Source organism: Aulonocara stuartgranti (genome assembly GCF_965226115.1).
Source record: "Aulonocara stuartgranti genome assembly, chromosome: 10".
Taxonomy (NCBI): domain Eukaryota; kingdom Metazoa; phylum Chordata; class Actinopteri; order Cichliformes; family Cichlidae; genus Aulonocara; species Aulonocara stuartgranti.
In genome coordinates this window covers 26,295,257-26,311,244 of record NC_138946.1, presented here as the reverse complement: position 1 = coordinate 26,311,244, position 15,988 = coordinate 26,295,257, and the positions used below count along the sequence as shown (strand labels likewise).

Genomic DNA, 15,988 nt, shown 5'->3' with positions numbered 1-15,988 from the left:
CACCCCACCCACAACCTGTTTGATCCGCTGCACTCTGGTCAATCAGGTCCCAAACCTCCAGACTCACAAACAGCTTCTTGCCCTGGGCCATTCGGACTGTAAACAAACACTATCTCCTCACACCCACCCCTGCCCCTGCCTACTCACCCACCGATCTGAGTAACAGTCTTTGCTCAGGCCACTCATACACAGACAGTATTCAGACCTCAGTCTTTTTCTTTGCACTACTTCCACATCGCAACTCGTTCTCTAATGTGTACCTTACTCTTGTTTTTGTACATATTTCTCCTGTTTGTTATTCATTCCTGCTGTCTTACTATTTATATGTTATTTTGGCACAGTTGGCGTGGAGCACCCACAATTTCGTTGAACAGTGACAATAAAGGGCTATTCTATTCTATTCAACCACCAGATGGTGGCAACACTACAGGGAGTGCAGAATTATTAGGCAAATGAGTATTTTGTCCACATCATCCTCTTCATGCATGTTGTCTTACTCCAAGCTGTATAGGCTCAAAAGCCTACTACCAATTAAGCATATTAGGTGATGTGCATCTCTGTAATGAGAAGGGGTGTGGTCTAATGACATCAACATCCTATATCAGGTGTGCATAATTATTAGGCAACGTCCTTTCCTTTGGCAAAATGGGTCAAAAGAAGGACTTGACAGGCTCAGAGAAGTCAAAAATAGTGAGATATCTTGCAGAGGGATGCAGCAGTCTCAAAATTGCAAAGCTTCTGAAGCGTGATCATCGAACAATCAAGCGTTTCATTCAAAATAGTCAACAGGGTCGCAAGAAGCGTGTGGAAAAACCAAGGCGCCAAATAACTGCCCATGAACTGAGAAACGTCAAGCGTGCAGCTGCCAAGATGCCACTTGCCACCAGTTTGGCCATATTTCAGAGCTGCAACATCACTGGAGTGCCCAAAAGCACAAGGTGTGCAATACTCAGAGACATGGCCAAGGTAAGAAAGGCTGAAAGACGACCACCACTGAACAAGACACACAAGCTGAAACGTCAAGACTGGGCCGAGAAATATCTCAAGACTGATTTTTCTAAGGTTTTATGGACTGATGAAATGAGAGTGAGTCTTGATGGGCCAGATGGATGGGCCCGTGGCTGGATTGGTAAAGGGCAGAGAGCTCCAGTCCGACTCAGACGCCAGCAAGGTGGAGTACTGGTTTGGGCTGGTATCATCAAAGATGAGCTTGTGGGGCCTTTTCGGGTTGAGGATGGAGTCAAGCTCAACTCCCAGTCCTACTGCCAGTTTCTGGAAGACACCTTCTTCAAGCAGTGGTACAGGAAGAAGTCTGCATCCTTCAAGAAAAACATGATTTTCATGCAGGACAATGCTCCATCACACGCGTCCAAGTACTCCACAGCGTGGCTGGCAAGAAAGGGTATAAAAGAAGAAAAACTAATGACATGGCCACCTTGTTCACCTGATCTGAACCCCATTGAGAACCTGTGGTCCATCATCAAATGTGAGATTTACAAGGAGGGAAAACTGTACACCTCTCTGAACAGTGTCTGGGAGGCTGTGGTTGCTGCTGCACGCAATGTTGATGGTGAACAGATCAAAACACTGACAGAATCTATGGATGGCAGGCTTTTGAGTGTCCTTGCAAAGAAAGGTGGCTATATTGGTCGCTGATTTGTTTTTGTTTTGTTTTTGAATGTCAGAAATGTATATTTGTGAATGTGGAGATGTTATATTGGTTTCACTGGTAAAAAATAAATAATTGAAATGGGTATATATTTGTTTTTTGTTAAGTTGCCTAATAATTATGCACAGTAATAGTCACCTGCACACACAGATATCCCCCTAAAATAGCTAAAACTAAAAACTACTTCCAAAAACATTCAGCTTTGATATTAATGAGTGTTTTGGGTTCATTGAGAACATGGTTGTTGTTCAATAATAAAATTATTCCTCAAAAATACAACTTGCCTAATAATTCTGCACTCCCTGTAGATTATTAGAAATCTAGCCTACCACTCATAAATTATGACAGTAAAAACCCAATAAAGATTTGTTTATATAACTTACAATAAACCTTCATACATGGACTATATTTAAATTCATTAAAGCACATTATTTTAAAAAGATTTTTATTTCTTGAAATTCTTTAAGTCATTAGCTGCGTTAATAATATATAAATAATATTCATTATTATGTTTAAATGTGTTTTGCATGAATACACAACCTCATTTTTTGTTTTCATAACTTTTTTCATAACAGTTTTTTAACAATTTACTGTAGTATTACTTTAAATGACATGCAGGGGGCAGCAGTAGACTCTGACTACAGTTGTTTTAAGAAAGGAACAAGAAGGGGGTTCGCGCAATTACCAAAGAGCCTTGAATGAAAGAGTTCAGTATAGCTGCTACTTGCGATAACAGAGTTGCTGTCATTCATGTCAGGAGCGACGCCATCTTTCTTTTTCTTCTTCTTTTTTAGGGGCGACCAATCTTAGGTGTCTTTACCGTCTTTACAATTACCCATCATTCCCCAGAAACGTATGACCTGTCCCTGGCCTTGGTGTGTGGTGCTGTGCAGCTAGTTGTCAGTGTCTGCAGGCTGTTGGAATTAAATTAAGGGTAAACCGGCTTGTGTTTTTATCCGACAAGTCTGCGAGTAAACCGGGAGCTGAGCCACAATGCTGAAATGTAGGACTGTGTGGAAAAAGCTCGCTCCTTTGGCTAGAACTTCATCAACTCTGTGCCGGCAGAATGTGAGAAAAGCAGGTAAGTATCTAGTTACAGTAACTTGTCTTCCTTTTAGCTGACCTCGGTTTGATCATGCACTGCCTGTAGCATGATAATACACAGCAGCAAAACATGAACCCACAAGGGAGGTAGCCCTGTTAGCTTAGCGCACGTAAATTTCAGTGACCTTTGGATGGTTATTAGAATGCTAACTCAGCTAATTAGCAAACGTTAACGACGCAAGATGGAATTTCAGTAACGACCTAACTTAAACTGCACCTCATTTCATTGATTGAAGCGCCAACGTTAACTGATAACGTCAGCAAGCATGTTTTTCACGTGTCTAGTGCTGGTACAGGTGTTACACCATGTTCAGTGCCCGTTTACGCTTTGTAGCGTATGCAAGGGCCCAGTGTTGGATTTGAATCATGGGGTCTTGCAGTCTCTGATGACCCAGAAATGATAAGCCCAGTCCTGTGCAGTATGTAGATTGCTAGAATGTACATTAATCTTCATAATAATATGTCACGTTATACCTATTACTCTTAGAGTGGAATAACACCTGCAACGCAAGTCAGATAGGTTTGCCATTGTCTCTGTTTTATAGAAAAGTAATTTAAGGCGCTTTCTTAAACCCTAAAGGTGTGATGAGGGCAAGCACAGGAGCATATATTTACTCAGTCCTTTTTCACTGTCAGCATCCACAGATGTATTAAGCGTGTATTAAACGGGTAGCTACTTGGCAATTTCTTTTTATTAGAAGCAGGACTGAACCCTGATTTAGTAACGTTTGTGAACATAATTAAGAGTGCTGTAGCTTTAATCAGTGTTTAATCATGTGTGTGCTGGTTTACTGTTTCAGGTTTGAACAATGGCAGAATACCAACACATGTACCCACAGCTCACATGTCCAGTGGGCTGCCAGGGGGTGGTGGGGATAATCTAAAGTATGCCCTCCTGGTTGGAGCAGCCTCCATTGGTGGCGTGGCATATGTGAGTAAGCTTGGTTTATCATCATAGAGAGAGTGTGCAAATTTATTAATTGGAGCAATGATTTTCCACCCCTTTTCTTGGGCTTTATTTCTGTAAATTGAACATTAAGGGCTGAGCAATATGGACAAAAGAAAAACAAATCTATATTTTTATGCTTAATGCCAATACAAGATATTTAGAAGGCCTGCATATCTCTGTATTTTATATGGTAAATGGACTGATTATTATATAGCGGTTTTCTACTCTCCCGGAACACTCAAACATACAACATACAACATGCCACATTCACCCATTAACATCCATTCACACCCATTCACACAAGCACTTTCTTCTATGCTTTAAGTGCTTTCTAGCTAACATTCACACACACTCATACTCTGATCCATATTCAGATGGATGCATTGGAGAGCAACTTGGGGTTAGTATATTGCCCAAGGTCTTTTGGCATGCAGACTGGGGGAGCCAGGGATCGAACCACCAGCCTTCCACAGGGTGGCTGTAGCTCAGTAGATGACCTGCTCTCCTGAGCTACAGCCACCCCCATATAAAAGCAACATTATTTAATAGGCAGTGTTAAAAGCAGCTGGTTTATGTTCTGTTAAGTAGGGATGGTTCAGTTTCTTTGAAGTGAGCCTGTATGAGGTTCAGATCCACAGTCACCGTGTTACTCGGAGTAAAAACTAAAATCCATGTACTGCTGTAGACACAGTCAACAGCGACGTGGATTTTAGCCACCTGAAAGTACAGCTTTCACTGGAAAAGAAATCAAGTTGTTACTCTCCACCAGATTCCATTAACAAAATTAGTAATTTTACTTCACGCAACACAGGAGTTGTTTGACCACTGCTGCAATGGCTGCTTTGTTAGTTTGTGTTATTCTGAGACTTTGAATTTTTAGTCGATGAGTTTTGATCCCACATAACACATTACAACACTTAAGTCACGCAGTGTGACCTCCAACTTTTGTTTTCTGTAAATAAAAGTTACTGTTTTTGTCAACAGTCTGGTGTTTTTTAAAAGAACATGTTTTTGTAGCGTGTCATCTTAGAAAATCAGACCTTTTGATTGTTTTCACAGATGCATGAAGTTAATGTTTACTTTCAGAGTATGAATTATTAGTTGTTGGCTTTACTTAAGCTTGTTTGAATAGCAGAGCAGTTATATGGATAGATTAAAAAAAAAATCTGTATAACAACCGTGATGGGAGTGATCTGCTGTCACCTCCAGCAGATTCTGACAGCCAGCTGGGCCCTTCCTCTGTGGAGTTTGCGTTTTTTCTACCAGTGTCGGTTCTGTGGGTACTCTGGCTTCCTCCCACAGTCCAAAGACATGCATGTTGGGTTATTTAGTGATTTTTAATTTGGCTGTAGGTGTCGATATGAGTGTATGCGCGTGTGTGTGCAGTTGTCTGTCTCTGTGCTAGCTCTGCGATAGACTGGTGACCTGTTTGGGTTGTAACTCGCCTGATCCCCTCTGTGAGCTGGGATATACTCCACTGCCTCAGCATATCCCAGATTGCGCAAGTAATTAAGAAAATGGTTGAATGGCTATATCACCCAGTCCTAGTTTAAAGGCCTCCACTGCCTGTTTGCTCATGACCGAAAGATAACCGTTGACACCAGATCTGACTGGAAAAATTGGACAGCTTGACAAAATGAAGCAATCATTGAAGTTGTCAGTGACTAAACTTAGTCAATTTATCTGTTTTTTACAGGCGTACCATACTATGAAAGGAGACCAGCAAAGATATCAGGCACGTATCACTGAACTTTCGTCCAGATCACAAAAAGCAGCTGCAAAAGAATCAGTCACACCCATCCAGCCCCAGCCTCCCGGTGAGCAGCTTTTAGGAACTATTGGTTAATAAGACAACTTTCACCTTTACTGTTAACCTCTGAGAAATTTCTGAATTTCACTTTTTGATTTTTTTTTTGTCCTTTAGCTGTAGAAACCACTGAGACAAAAGGTGAGTGATTTCTTTGCCATGTCTGTGTAGTCGGTTACTGATCAAACTCCACTTATGTTAATAACTAATAGGAAGTAAATCTTTGTAACCTTGACACATTTAAACAGATCTCCTCCAGGCCTCTTAAGTGCAGCGCTTAAATGCTGTTCGCAGTGACACCTTTTTAAAGGAATTTGTTTTTAAAGGTGTTAGAAGAGCCTTTTAATCAGCTGACTCCATAGCGCATGGTTTAGCTTTGACTTTATTTTCCATGTAAGTAGCAGATTTTGAGGCTTTAAAGCAAACTGCGTTACAGACTGTACTTGAATTGGAGACTGTTTTAAATCTCTCGCTGAACCACAAACCAGATTGTCTCTTGCTCTATATGCTGAATGTTACTCAAAGTTATTTTTAACTGTGTGTTCGCTCTCAGCCACCACTGAGCCAAAACCTGAAACAGCTCCTTCATCCCAGGAGCCAAGCCCTCCAGCATCAGGCACTGAAGCAGTAGCCACCAGTGAAACAACCGAACTGCCTCCAGGTTGTCTGCATACTTTTTTTTGTCCCCTCTTCATCTACCATGCATGTTAAGCAATATAAAAAATATCTAGAGCATGCAAGGCTTTATATGCTTGGGTATTAGAAATGATGACATCAACTGGCAAAAGCAGGTCAGTGCAAGCAGGCAGGCGGCAAAGCAAATTTCCACGTGTTAAAAATATGTTGTTGGATTTGTTAAATTGAGATGATGTGTTTTACAACAGATTCTTTGCGTGTGTCATACTTTCATCATCTCTCTTTTTTTTGTGCGTACTGTCTATATTGAAAAGCTGAGAATTTTGCAAATGATACCTCATTTGCTGCCATGTAAGTAAGATTAAAAACAGCCCCAGATAAAATAGCCACAAAGATAGCATTCAGAGATGCACTGACGAAACCAGTGAGGGAGTGGAATCGACAGAGTTACTCTGAGCCTCTTTTGTCTTACTTTCACTCTGAATTGTGCTTGCTGTTCCTCTTCCATCTGAAAATCAGCCGTGGGCTTCACACCTGCCTCTCTCAAGCTGCCCTCACATGCCCCCTATCTCCTCATTGGTGGAGGTACTGCCTCTTTTGCTGCTGCTCGGTCTATTCGAGCCAGAGACCCCGGTGCCAAGGTCAGTAAAGCCCCCATGTTCACTTTGAATTCTCTTTGTTACTTGTTTAGTTGTACCTGAATTTGGTAAATATGAGTCTTTTTGTTTGTTTTTTTACTGCCAGGTACTAATTGTGACTGATGAGCCAGACCTTCCATATATGAGACCTCCTCTTTCTAAAGAGCTGTGGTTCTCTGATGATCCCAGTGTGACAGAAACTCTGCGCTTCAAACAATGGAACGGAAAAGAAAGGAGGTGTGTTTGGTCTATTTAACCTTAGTGCTCTCAGTTCTTTTGTCTCAGCATCTGTCTGTCCTTGGCCGTGTCTTGCTACATTATTGAAAAATTCAAGCTTCCTCTGGCACTATTGTGCCTTCTTCAGACTTAAACACAGGGCTTCCATTGTTCTTTAAAAAGGGAAAAAATAAAGCAAAATTAAGTCTTAAAATATCTTGTTTCCTTAAAAATAGGTGTTAATTTTGCAGATTGTATTAGGCAGTTTATGTCTAACATCCAGCGCAGAGAGAATTGAATGTAGGCTGTACCAGTGAAAGAACTTGGTTAACCTCATTCACATTTTACAATGAATTATTTAACCCACAGTAATGAGTTGCTGATATTAGATGGAAATAGATGGATGCATGTATTGCAAATAAATAAGAGAGTTATGATAACGTACAGTAGACCTTTACCAAATGTAACATTGCCGACATATCATCCATCCATTTTATTAGCCACTTGGGGCTGGAGTCTATCCTAGCTGACTTCAGGCGAGAAGCAGGGTTAACCCCAGACAGGTTGCCAGTCTATCACAGCGCTAACACAGAGAACCAGTCAAGGTTTCATTCACACGTACTTCAGACTGAATTCACCAGTGAACCTAACAGGCCTGTATTTGGACTGGGGGGAAGCTGGAGTACCCCGAGAGAACTCACACAGCAGAGAACATGCAAACTCCACACAGACAGGCCCTGCCAAGCTTAGATGTTCAATCCCAGAACCTTCTGGCTGTGAGGCGACATTACTAAGCACTGCACTGTCACCCAAATTTAGCCTAAAGAGACTTCTTTAGGCTCAGTGTGCAGCAAAATGTTTGGAACAGTTATAATGTTATAATAATGTGCTATTGTGCTATTGTATACCAAACTTGTATCCATGGCTTGTTTATAAATGTCTGCTTATAATTTATTATTTCAACATTGCTCGGTCTGAAATGCAGTCATTCTGATCTTTAAAATTTGCAGGAACACTGAGACATCCCTGATGATCTTACTTATAACATTTGGTTGTTACTAACGTCTCTATTTTACTGCTGTTTCCCTTTAATAAATGTTAATACCAAACAAATCTTGCAGTTTCTCTACAAAGAGGTGATAGACTTTTTTTTTTAAACACCTGGTATTGTCGTAAAAAACGGAATGTGTACTCTATAAACATTTCTGAGAAGCTTTTTTCTTTTTCAGTGGTTTAGTCATTTTAATACTTTTGTATTTATTTGCTAGCATCTACTTCCAGCCGTCATCATTCTACATTAACCCAGAAGAGCTGGATAGTGTAGAAAATGGAGGAGTGGCTGTTCTCACTGGGAAAAAGGTAGATTTATGGTTTTCTTTCCTCAGTCTCCATAATTTTATTCAGTATATGAATAAAATTATACTGAATAAAAGTGAAGTATTCAGACCAGAAGTAATTATATTGACCGATTTGCAAGCATTATGTGTTATGATGTCTAAACCTGGAAAGCAGAAGTTATTCATGAGGTATACTTATTTTTTTTTATAGGTGGTTCACATGGATGTGAGAGGAAACAAAGTAAAACTGGACGATGACACTGAGATTTCATATGACAAGTGTTTGATTGCTACAGGTAAACTCCCTTGTTTTATTTCTTGTCTGTTTTTATCACTTAAACCTGGTAGAAGCTAATTTTATCTTTCTCAGGTGGTGTGCCAAGAAATCTCCAAGTCATTGAAAGAGCAGGAGAGGAAGTGATGAGGAGAACCACTTTGTTCCGCAAGGTCAGTGTGTAGCCACAAGGGGGTGGTAGAGATGTTTCACTCTAACCATCTGTGGCTGATAGTATGTATATACAGCTTGTTGGAGTGAGTGTTAAGGCATACCACGAAGGAAATATTAACTATTTTAAAATGAAAATAAAAAAGTTTTGTCTTTTTTGATTTAGATCATTACAAGCATTGAGATTTTCCAGACAGAAGTCTTACTGTGTGTTACATAAAAAAATCTGACTGTTGCTCTAAATTCAGTTTTTGTTTTTTGTTTTTCCCACAGATTGAGGACTTCAGATCTCTGGATAAGGTCTCGAGGAATGTAAAATCCATCACTATCATTGGAGGTGGCTTCTTGGGCAGCGAGCTGGCTTGTGCCCTTGGCAGGAGATGTAAGAACAGATGACGAGCTGAGAAACTAGCAGAGTAGATAAGAACACTGATGTCCAGCATAAGTAACTCTTTTCTTAGTTGTTGTTCTTCCTCTTTCTCTTTTTAGCTACTGAGTCAGATCTGGAGGTGATACAGATGTTCCCTGAGAAGGGTAACATGGGAAAAGTGCTACCCGAGTATCTGAGCAACTGGACAACAGAAAAAGTCAAGAAAGGTCCAACTTTATTTCATATAAGTCTCCAAAGACAAAAAATGTTCTTTATGTGTCTCATTATATTATGATGTCTTGCCTGTTTTCATAGAGGGTGTAAAGATTATTTCAGAAGCTTTGGTGAAGTCTGTGACCTGCAAAGATGACAAATTAGAAATCCATCTAAAGGATGGTAGATTGGTAGGTTCAGATTTCTACACAAACTCTGACAGAATCAGGACATTGAATTTATTTATAAGCTGCTTATTATCTATCGTTTTATTTTTGTAGGTGAAAACTGATCACATTGTTACAGCTGTTGGCCTAGAGCCAAATGTTGACCTTGCTAATTCAGGAGGTCTGGAGGTGGACTCTGACTTTGGTGGCTACCGGGTAAACGCAGAGCTGCAAGCGAGGTCCAATATTTGGGTGGTAAGTTAATGTTCATACGATGTTTTCTGCTAACAAGATCCTGAAGAGCTGTGATTAAAAATCCCTCTTTAAAAGTTCCTGTGCTGTGCTTTGCTGGTTTGCCTATAAAATCCTAGAAAATGCTGAGTACTTTTGTAGAAATTTCAAACCTGTGGGAAAGTCTTAACTTAATTATTATCCCATTGTGCTCATACCTCTAGTTTCACTGATCATTTTGGACACAGGAATAATTGTTATCGCTTGTTTTAACCAAAACCACCACATTTTGACCAACCGATGCACAATGATGATTGTGCGCTTCTTTTTGATTAAAGCGCCCTCTTCAGGCTCAATCAAGTCTTAGTCCTAATATAAAACAGTGTAATTAAAATTGTAGTGTAATGCCAATGTCCTATTTTGAATGTAATGTTGTGTTTTAGGAAAATATTGTCATTTCCTGTTAACATGAAATAAAAACTGCATAATCTAAGCCATACTGCATGTTCCCAATCGATTCTTGTTGATGTAGGCAGGAGATGCTGCGTGTTTCTATGACATCAGACTGGGTCGCAGACGTGTGGAGCACCACGATCACGCTGTTGTGAGTGGTAGACTAGCTGGAGAGAACATGACGGGAGCCAGCAAACCTTACTGGCATCAGTCCATGTTCTGGTAGGTATCATACTTTTTACTACTTCTACTTACTATGGGCTATAAAGTCTTTTTTTTTCTCACCCCTCCCCAAATGAGACCTGTGGATGCAAACCATGAAAACTTCTTTTAAATGGAAATGAAGGAAAGAGTTTGTGAAGGCGAGAACAGTCTTAATTTTTGATTGCACTGAATGCATTTAAATCAGAGAGCATGTGCAGTGGTGCAAGGGACTCCGTTGTAATCCTTTTAGAGGTCAGATCAACATACATGATTCCTTTGAAGTTGAAAACCATTAACCATTAAAATGTCTTTGGGGGACATTAAATCCATCCCGAGAGAGACTTTAAACCCCTGAAGAGTCATCTCTGTTCATCAGAATTCGATAAAAAATAAATAATACCATCTTGCAATAAAATGCTTTATACTTGCCTCACTAACTATGCATGCATATATGTGTGTGTATATATGTGTGCTGATGCACCCCACTGAACTCTCTTACACAGATGAGAAAAAACCAGTGCTTAAATTATAAATCAGGAGGTCTTGATCAAAACAGGGTACTGTTCCAGCAGGTCAAGGGAGACAAGGTCACAGAGCGCATAAGAAACAACATCAACAGTTTCTGGAGCACTTTGGGCAATGGCTCCCTGTTTAAAACTGAAACTGTCACCACAAACAGCATTTTGACAGATTTAGACGTGGTGCTTTTATTATACTTACAGAATATAATGAAGGCAACATTGTCTTCACTTAACTTTTCTCTCCTATGCTTCATTGTCTGTTTTACTGTGACACACGTGGTAAAACAACGAGCAGAAAATCCTTAAACTGAGCTAAAATGAAACGATGAAAGGCACAATGGGGGGAAAAAAAACATTCAGCTTGCCCACGTCATCAGGCAGCTTCCAGTATGTTGCTAATGGTGATGGCATTGATTCCTTTGGTTACCTGTGGACAACAACGATTGTTCACTAAGATCACTGCTGATGTCTCTTCTCCTTGCCATCGTGTAACGCTAAAACCTGTGCCTTTACAGAGGGGCTCACACTTTCTGATTAATCAAGCGCGTTAAGCTTGTTTAGCTTTTTACACGGTGCTTTTGGCAGATTTCTTTGCTAATCAATCACATGGTGTAACATGTGATTGATTCATTTTCATCGGAGGTTGTATTTAAATCATTTTAGAACCTCGTAAGTAAGACTTGTAATTGCTTTATTATTTCCTAATAGGTAAAACTTTCGACTCGATGACTGTGTACTTTTTCTCATGTATGAAAAAGCACACGGACTGGTTAACAAGGTTAAATATTTGACTTAAAGCTTAAAAACAATAAAACTTTATGACCTTGGACATGCATATGTTAGACATTATAAATAAGATCACAGTAGGACTCCAGATATTAAGGGAGTTACCAAAAATGTAAGTACAGTGTGGAATGCAACTCTCAGGACCCAAATGAATGTTGTGAATACATGTTGCTAGCAGCTGGTGAAATGTGACACACTGTTGAAACATGGGTTCACTGCAGTCCAAGAAAAAGTACACAGGAACATTTGTCCAACTACCACAGCTCCATTAACTAGTCCTTCATATTTATATAATTATAAAGTATAGTCAGTAACTTTTGAAAAGTTCATCTGTTTATGCTCAAATGCTGCATGTAAAATATAAAGAGATGTACCAACAGATTCCCTATAAATATCCACGAAGCATAGTTCTGGCCGGCTCTGCAGTTTTGTACAAGCTCTCTGTGCAACCTTTCAATTTGTCAAGGTCAGGTGACTCTGACATCACTTCAGGTCTTAAAACTCATAAGGCAGCAGCGGTGAGGGTTTGTCACTGAAGATTACAGCCCTCAGCAGTGCTTGTGTTTCACATGGGAGCTGTCTGAGGTATATAAGCATACACACAGTGTTCAGGAAGCTGTTTTGACAGTAAAGTTTTAAAAAGCTGGCATTTGTTTCACTTCAGCAGAACTACTTCCAACAGAGATGTGAGGAAAATGTTCTTGGCATAGAAATCCTAGGTGACACTTCTTGGCACAAAATGACTGTCTAGTTTAATTATACAGTGGTGCTCCAAAGTTTGTCTACCCTTTAGTTTTCTACATATATTCTCTAAAACTTGACCAGATTTTAGCACAAATTTTAAAAGTAGATTTTAAAAAAAGGAAAAAGAAAAAGCTGAATTAACAAATCAGACAATGACAATTAATTATTGAGAGAAATTGTCTATTGTAGCATATCTGAGGAGGGAGGGGCGATGTGAACTTTAAGGAACATCGGTTAATGTGAGTGTTAAATTACAGTTAAGCGTTGCCAGACAGTGAGATAGCAGTCAGATGTGAGAGGGCTTCTTCTTTTATATTTGTAAATAATTATTTTCCTTGAATATCTGTGGGAGTGAGGCAATAGCATAAGCATTGCTTAAAGATCACAAGGACAAGTCAGAAGGCTGTTCGAAATGCTTGTATCAGACCAAAATAAAGCTTGGAGGTTTAAACAAGCTTGCTTCTGGAGGAAGGGAAACGCTGCTTTGCACCATAATGCCCATCATGGCTTGGGACTGTGCCAGAACGGCTTTCCATCAGAGCAATGAATTCTGTATTCTTCTGGGAAATTCTGAAGGCAAAGGGTCAGGAGATCTGCCTGTGAACCGAATCTCAGCTGAAAGTGGGTCACGCATCCAAATGACGACACGGAGCACACAAGTTATTGTACCAAGAATAGTTGGAGAGTAATAAAGCTTTGTATGGCTGAGTTACAGTTCTGACCTTAATCCACCAGAAATGATGGAGGAAGGCAGCAGTTCGTGTAAGGAAATCTACCGACATCCCAGAATAGAAGCTGTTCTTTACGGAAGAATGGGCGAAAATTCCTCCAAGCCGATGTCATGGACCAATCAACAATTTTTGTAAACATTTTGTTGCTGTTATTTCTTCACAAGAGAGTCATACCAGATACTGCAGGCAGGCAGGCAGGGCTACACTTTTACACATACTAATATTGAATCATTCCCCCCCCAGACGTGGGAAGTTAAATCCATTTAAGTTAAATACTTGAATACAATTTTCAGGTATCTACTTTAGGTTTCTCCCTACATTTCTAAATGAAAATCTGTAATTTCTACTCTTTACATTTCAAAAGAGACGTGTTACTTTTGGTTTAATGCATTTGGGGGTAAGTTACTATTTTGGTACTGCCAGCGTCCAAACATCAAACTGATTTGAGCCTAAACAGAATCACATGAAAGGCAGTCCTGTTTGTTGATTAATCACCAGAGGATGTTGCATAAAAAGAGATGGCGTGTGCCAAGGTCAGGGGTTGAAAGTGGAACGGTGGCTTTTGTTTTTGCCACAACACCAATGACTGCACATGTCCATGTGTTGCGGTACTTCAGCATCTAGCTAGCCCTGTAGAAGAGGAGCGAGCATAAAGGGAGTGACATTTTTTTAAGTGTCAGGTCATTTCAAATGCAGTTCAACAAAAATCAGTAAAAACACAAACTATTTGTGTGCAGTTTGTCGCACAGTGTGTTGCTAGCTAAAGGTTCAGCTGCTGTATTTCACAGGGAGAGAAAAGAAAGGTCTAACTTCACTCAGGGATGGTGAAAGATAAGAAAGACAGGACAGGAGAGGAAGAAGAGAGGTTAGATTTAAAGGAAAGTACTGCTCAGTAGGTTTTAAGAAGATACTGGGTCTCTACATGTGACAATATGTATTTTCATATTGTGAAACATGCTGAAAATTAAACTGATTTAGACTTGCTGCTAGTTTAAGGACTGGAGTTCTCAGTAGAAATTATATTAGAGTTATGATGATGAGTTATGATTCTTTTCCCCACAAAATTGGCCACTACAGCCAATTTTAGTGTTCCCCCACCTGCTGATTCCCACTTTAACTCATGACTGTACACATATTCCTATTTACAGACAGTCACCCTCTACAATGAAGGCAACAGAAAATAGATGTATATTTTTTTTTTTCCTTCTTTTTCTTCAGATTCAAGCTGAGCACAATTAGAAGAAAATAGACTAAAGGTTTTTATTTCCATCTACTGATATTATTTTATCATTTTGTTAATATAGCACAAGGTTCAATCAGCTTTGCACAAAAATAGAAACATCCTCCAAAGAGCTACCTTTTACTTTCTTACTTTGAGCCTGTACTTTTTTACTTTTACTTGAGTAAAAAAGTCAAACTTTCTTACAGTACTAGAGTATTTTCTAACAGTAATATTTGTACTTCTACTTAAGTACAGAGTGTCTGTACTTTTGCCAACACTGCCCCTCTCACTTCCAAACATGACCTGGTTTAACATTTTGTATTTAATTATGTATTTAATCTACATGCTTGTAGAATCGGATATCAGATCAGTTTTAAACTTGAAATCTTTCAAGCCCCACTTTGAAAACACATGAGACATTTTGTGCAAAGAATTACTAAATGTTATGCATGATTCCTGACTTTGTTCTCAACTACATGTGGTACTGCAGTAAATCACGTGTACCTTCTTACAGGAGTGATCTGGGTCCTGATGTAGGCTACGAGGCTATCGGGATTGTTGACAGCAGCCTACCAACAGTAGGCGTGTTTGCTAAAGCCACTGCCAAGGATACGCCTAAAGCTGCTACAGAAGAGTCAGGTAGGAGCAGTCAACCTTTTCCTTCAAGCAAAGAGAGAAAAAAAAAAAGATTTTTGAGGACAAAGGGTCAGACAGTCTGTGTTCTCAAATCTGCGGCAGGAACTGGGATCCGCTCAGAAAGTGAAACGGAGGACACAGCCACCAGCGCGGTGGCCTCTGTGACACCTGCTCCTGTCGTGGAGAACAAAGACGACTATGGCAAAGGAGTCATCTTCTACCTAAGAGACAAAGTGGTGGTGGGAATTATCCTGTGGAACGTGTTTAACAGAATGCCCGTTGCAAGGAAGGTAAGTGCTGCCGTTTTGCTTTGTGTCATCAAGAGCAAAATATCAGTTCGGTTGTTGTAATTGCTTATTTCTGTTATTCGTAGATCATCAAGGATGGAGAAGAGCATGCAGATCTGAACGAAGTGGCCAAGCTGTTCAACATCCACGAGGATTAAGACTGTGGGGACGACAAACGTGCACGGGAGGGAGTGGGGCTTCATGTGACAGCTGAACTCTGGGACTCATTGCCACATTCTCTAAGACACAACTGGTCACACTTACCAAATGAGGATCAATGTAAATTATGTTGGTGAAATATTTTCATATTTGGAATTTATATCTGTTGCGCTTGTTTTTCCTCCTTTTAGGAGAAGTCTCTGTGTTATCTTTCTGCTGTCACCAAACTCGCGTGATTGCTTATCTGCATTCCCCCCCACCAGGCTGCAAATGTTGCACATGGGTCATCGTTTCCGTCGGTGTGATCAAAGCAGCTTGTTCAGAGGAGAAAAAAAAAAGCTGCAATAAAAGCTATTTTTAAATCACTCATCTCTGTATTTTCAGTTGTGCTTTTAGAAAAATGACACTGACAACCGAGAAGTTTACCTCCATTCGGAGCTTTGATTGTTTTGACGGTAGTTTA

The 15,988-nt window shown here is 39.9% G+C and overlaps 1 protein-coding gene across 1 annotated transcript; it reads left to right on the top strand.

The window, feature by feature from the left end:
• The first annotated feature begins 2,366 nt into the window (after nucleotides 1-2,366).
• On the top strand, nucleotides 2,367-15,890 carry aifm1 (apoptosis inducing factor mitochondrion associated 1). The gene is made up of 18 exons (XM_082550187.1): nucleotides 2,367-2,750; nucleotides 3,574-3,704; nucleotides 5,419-5,539; nucleotides 5,647-5,670; nucleotides 6,083-6,190; nucleotides 6,685-6,806; nucleotides 6,910-7,040; nucleotides 8,288-8,378; nucleotides 8,568-8,652; nucleotides 8,727-8,803; nucleotides 9,075-9,183; nucleotides 9,291-9,398; nucleotides 9,487-9,575; nucleotides 9,666-9,806; nucleotides 10,315-10,457; nucleotides 14,958-15,082; nucleotides 15,182-15,369; nucleotides 15,453-15,890. The coding sequence occupies exons 1-18, from the start codon at nucleotides 2,663-2,665 to the stop codon at nucleotides 15,522-15,524; spliced, it is 1,953 nt and encodes a 650-aa protein (XP_082406313.1). The 5' UTR covers nucleotides 2,367-2,662; the 3' UTR covers nucleotides 15,525-15,890.
• Nucleotides 15,891-15,988: the final 98 nt, after the last annotated feature.

Coding starts and splice junctions, on each gene's coding strand:
- aifm1 (XM_082550187.1), top strand. CDS start 2,663: ATGCTGAAATGTAGGACTGTGTGGAAAAAGCTCGCTCCTTTGGCTAGA. Junction 2,751..3,573: donor GCAGAATGTGAGAAAAGCAG/GTAAGTATCTAG, acceptor TTACTGTTTCAG/GTTTGAACAATGGCAGAATA. Junction 15,083..15,181: donor AGCTGCTACAGAAGAGTCAG/GTAGGAGCAGTC, acceptor AATCTGCGGCAG/GAACTGGGATCCGCTCAGAA.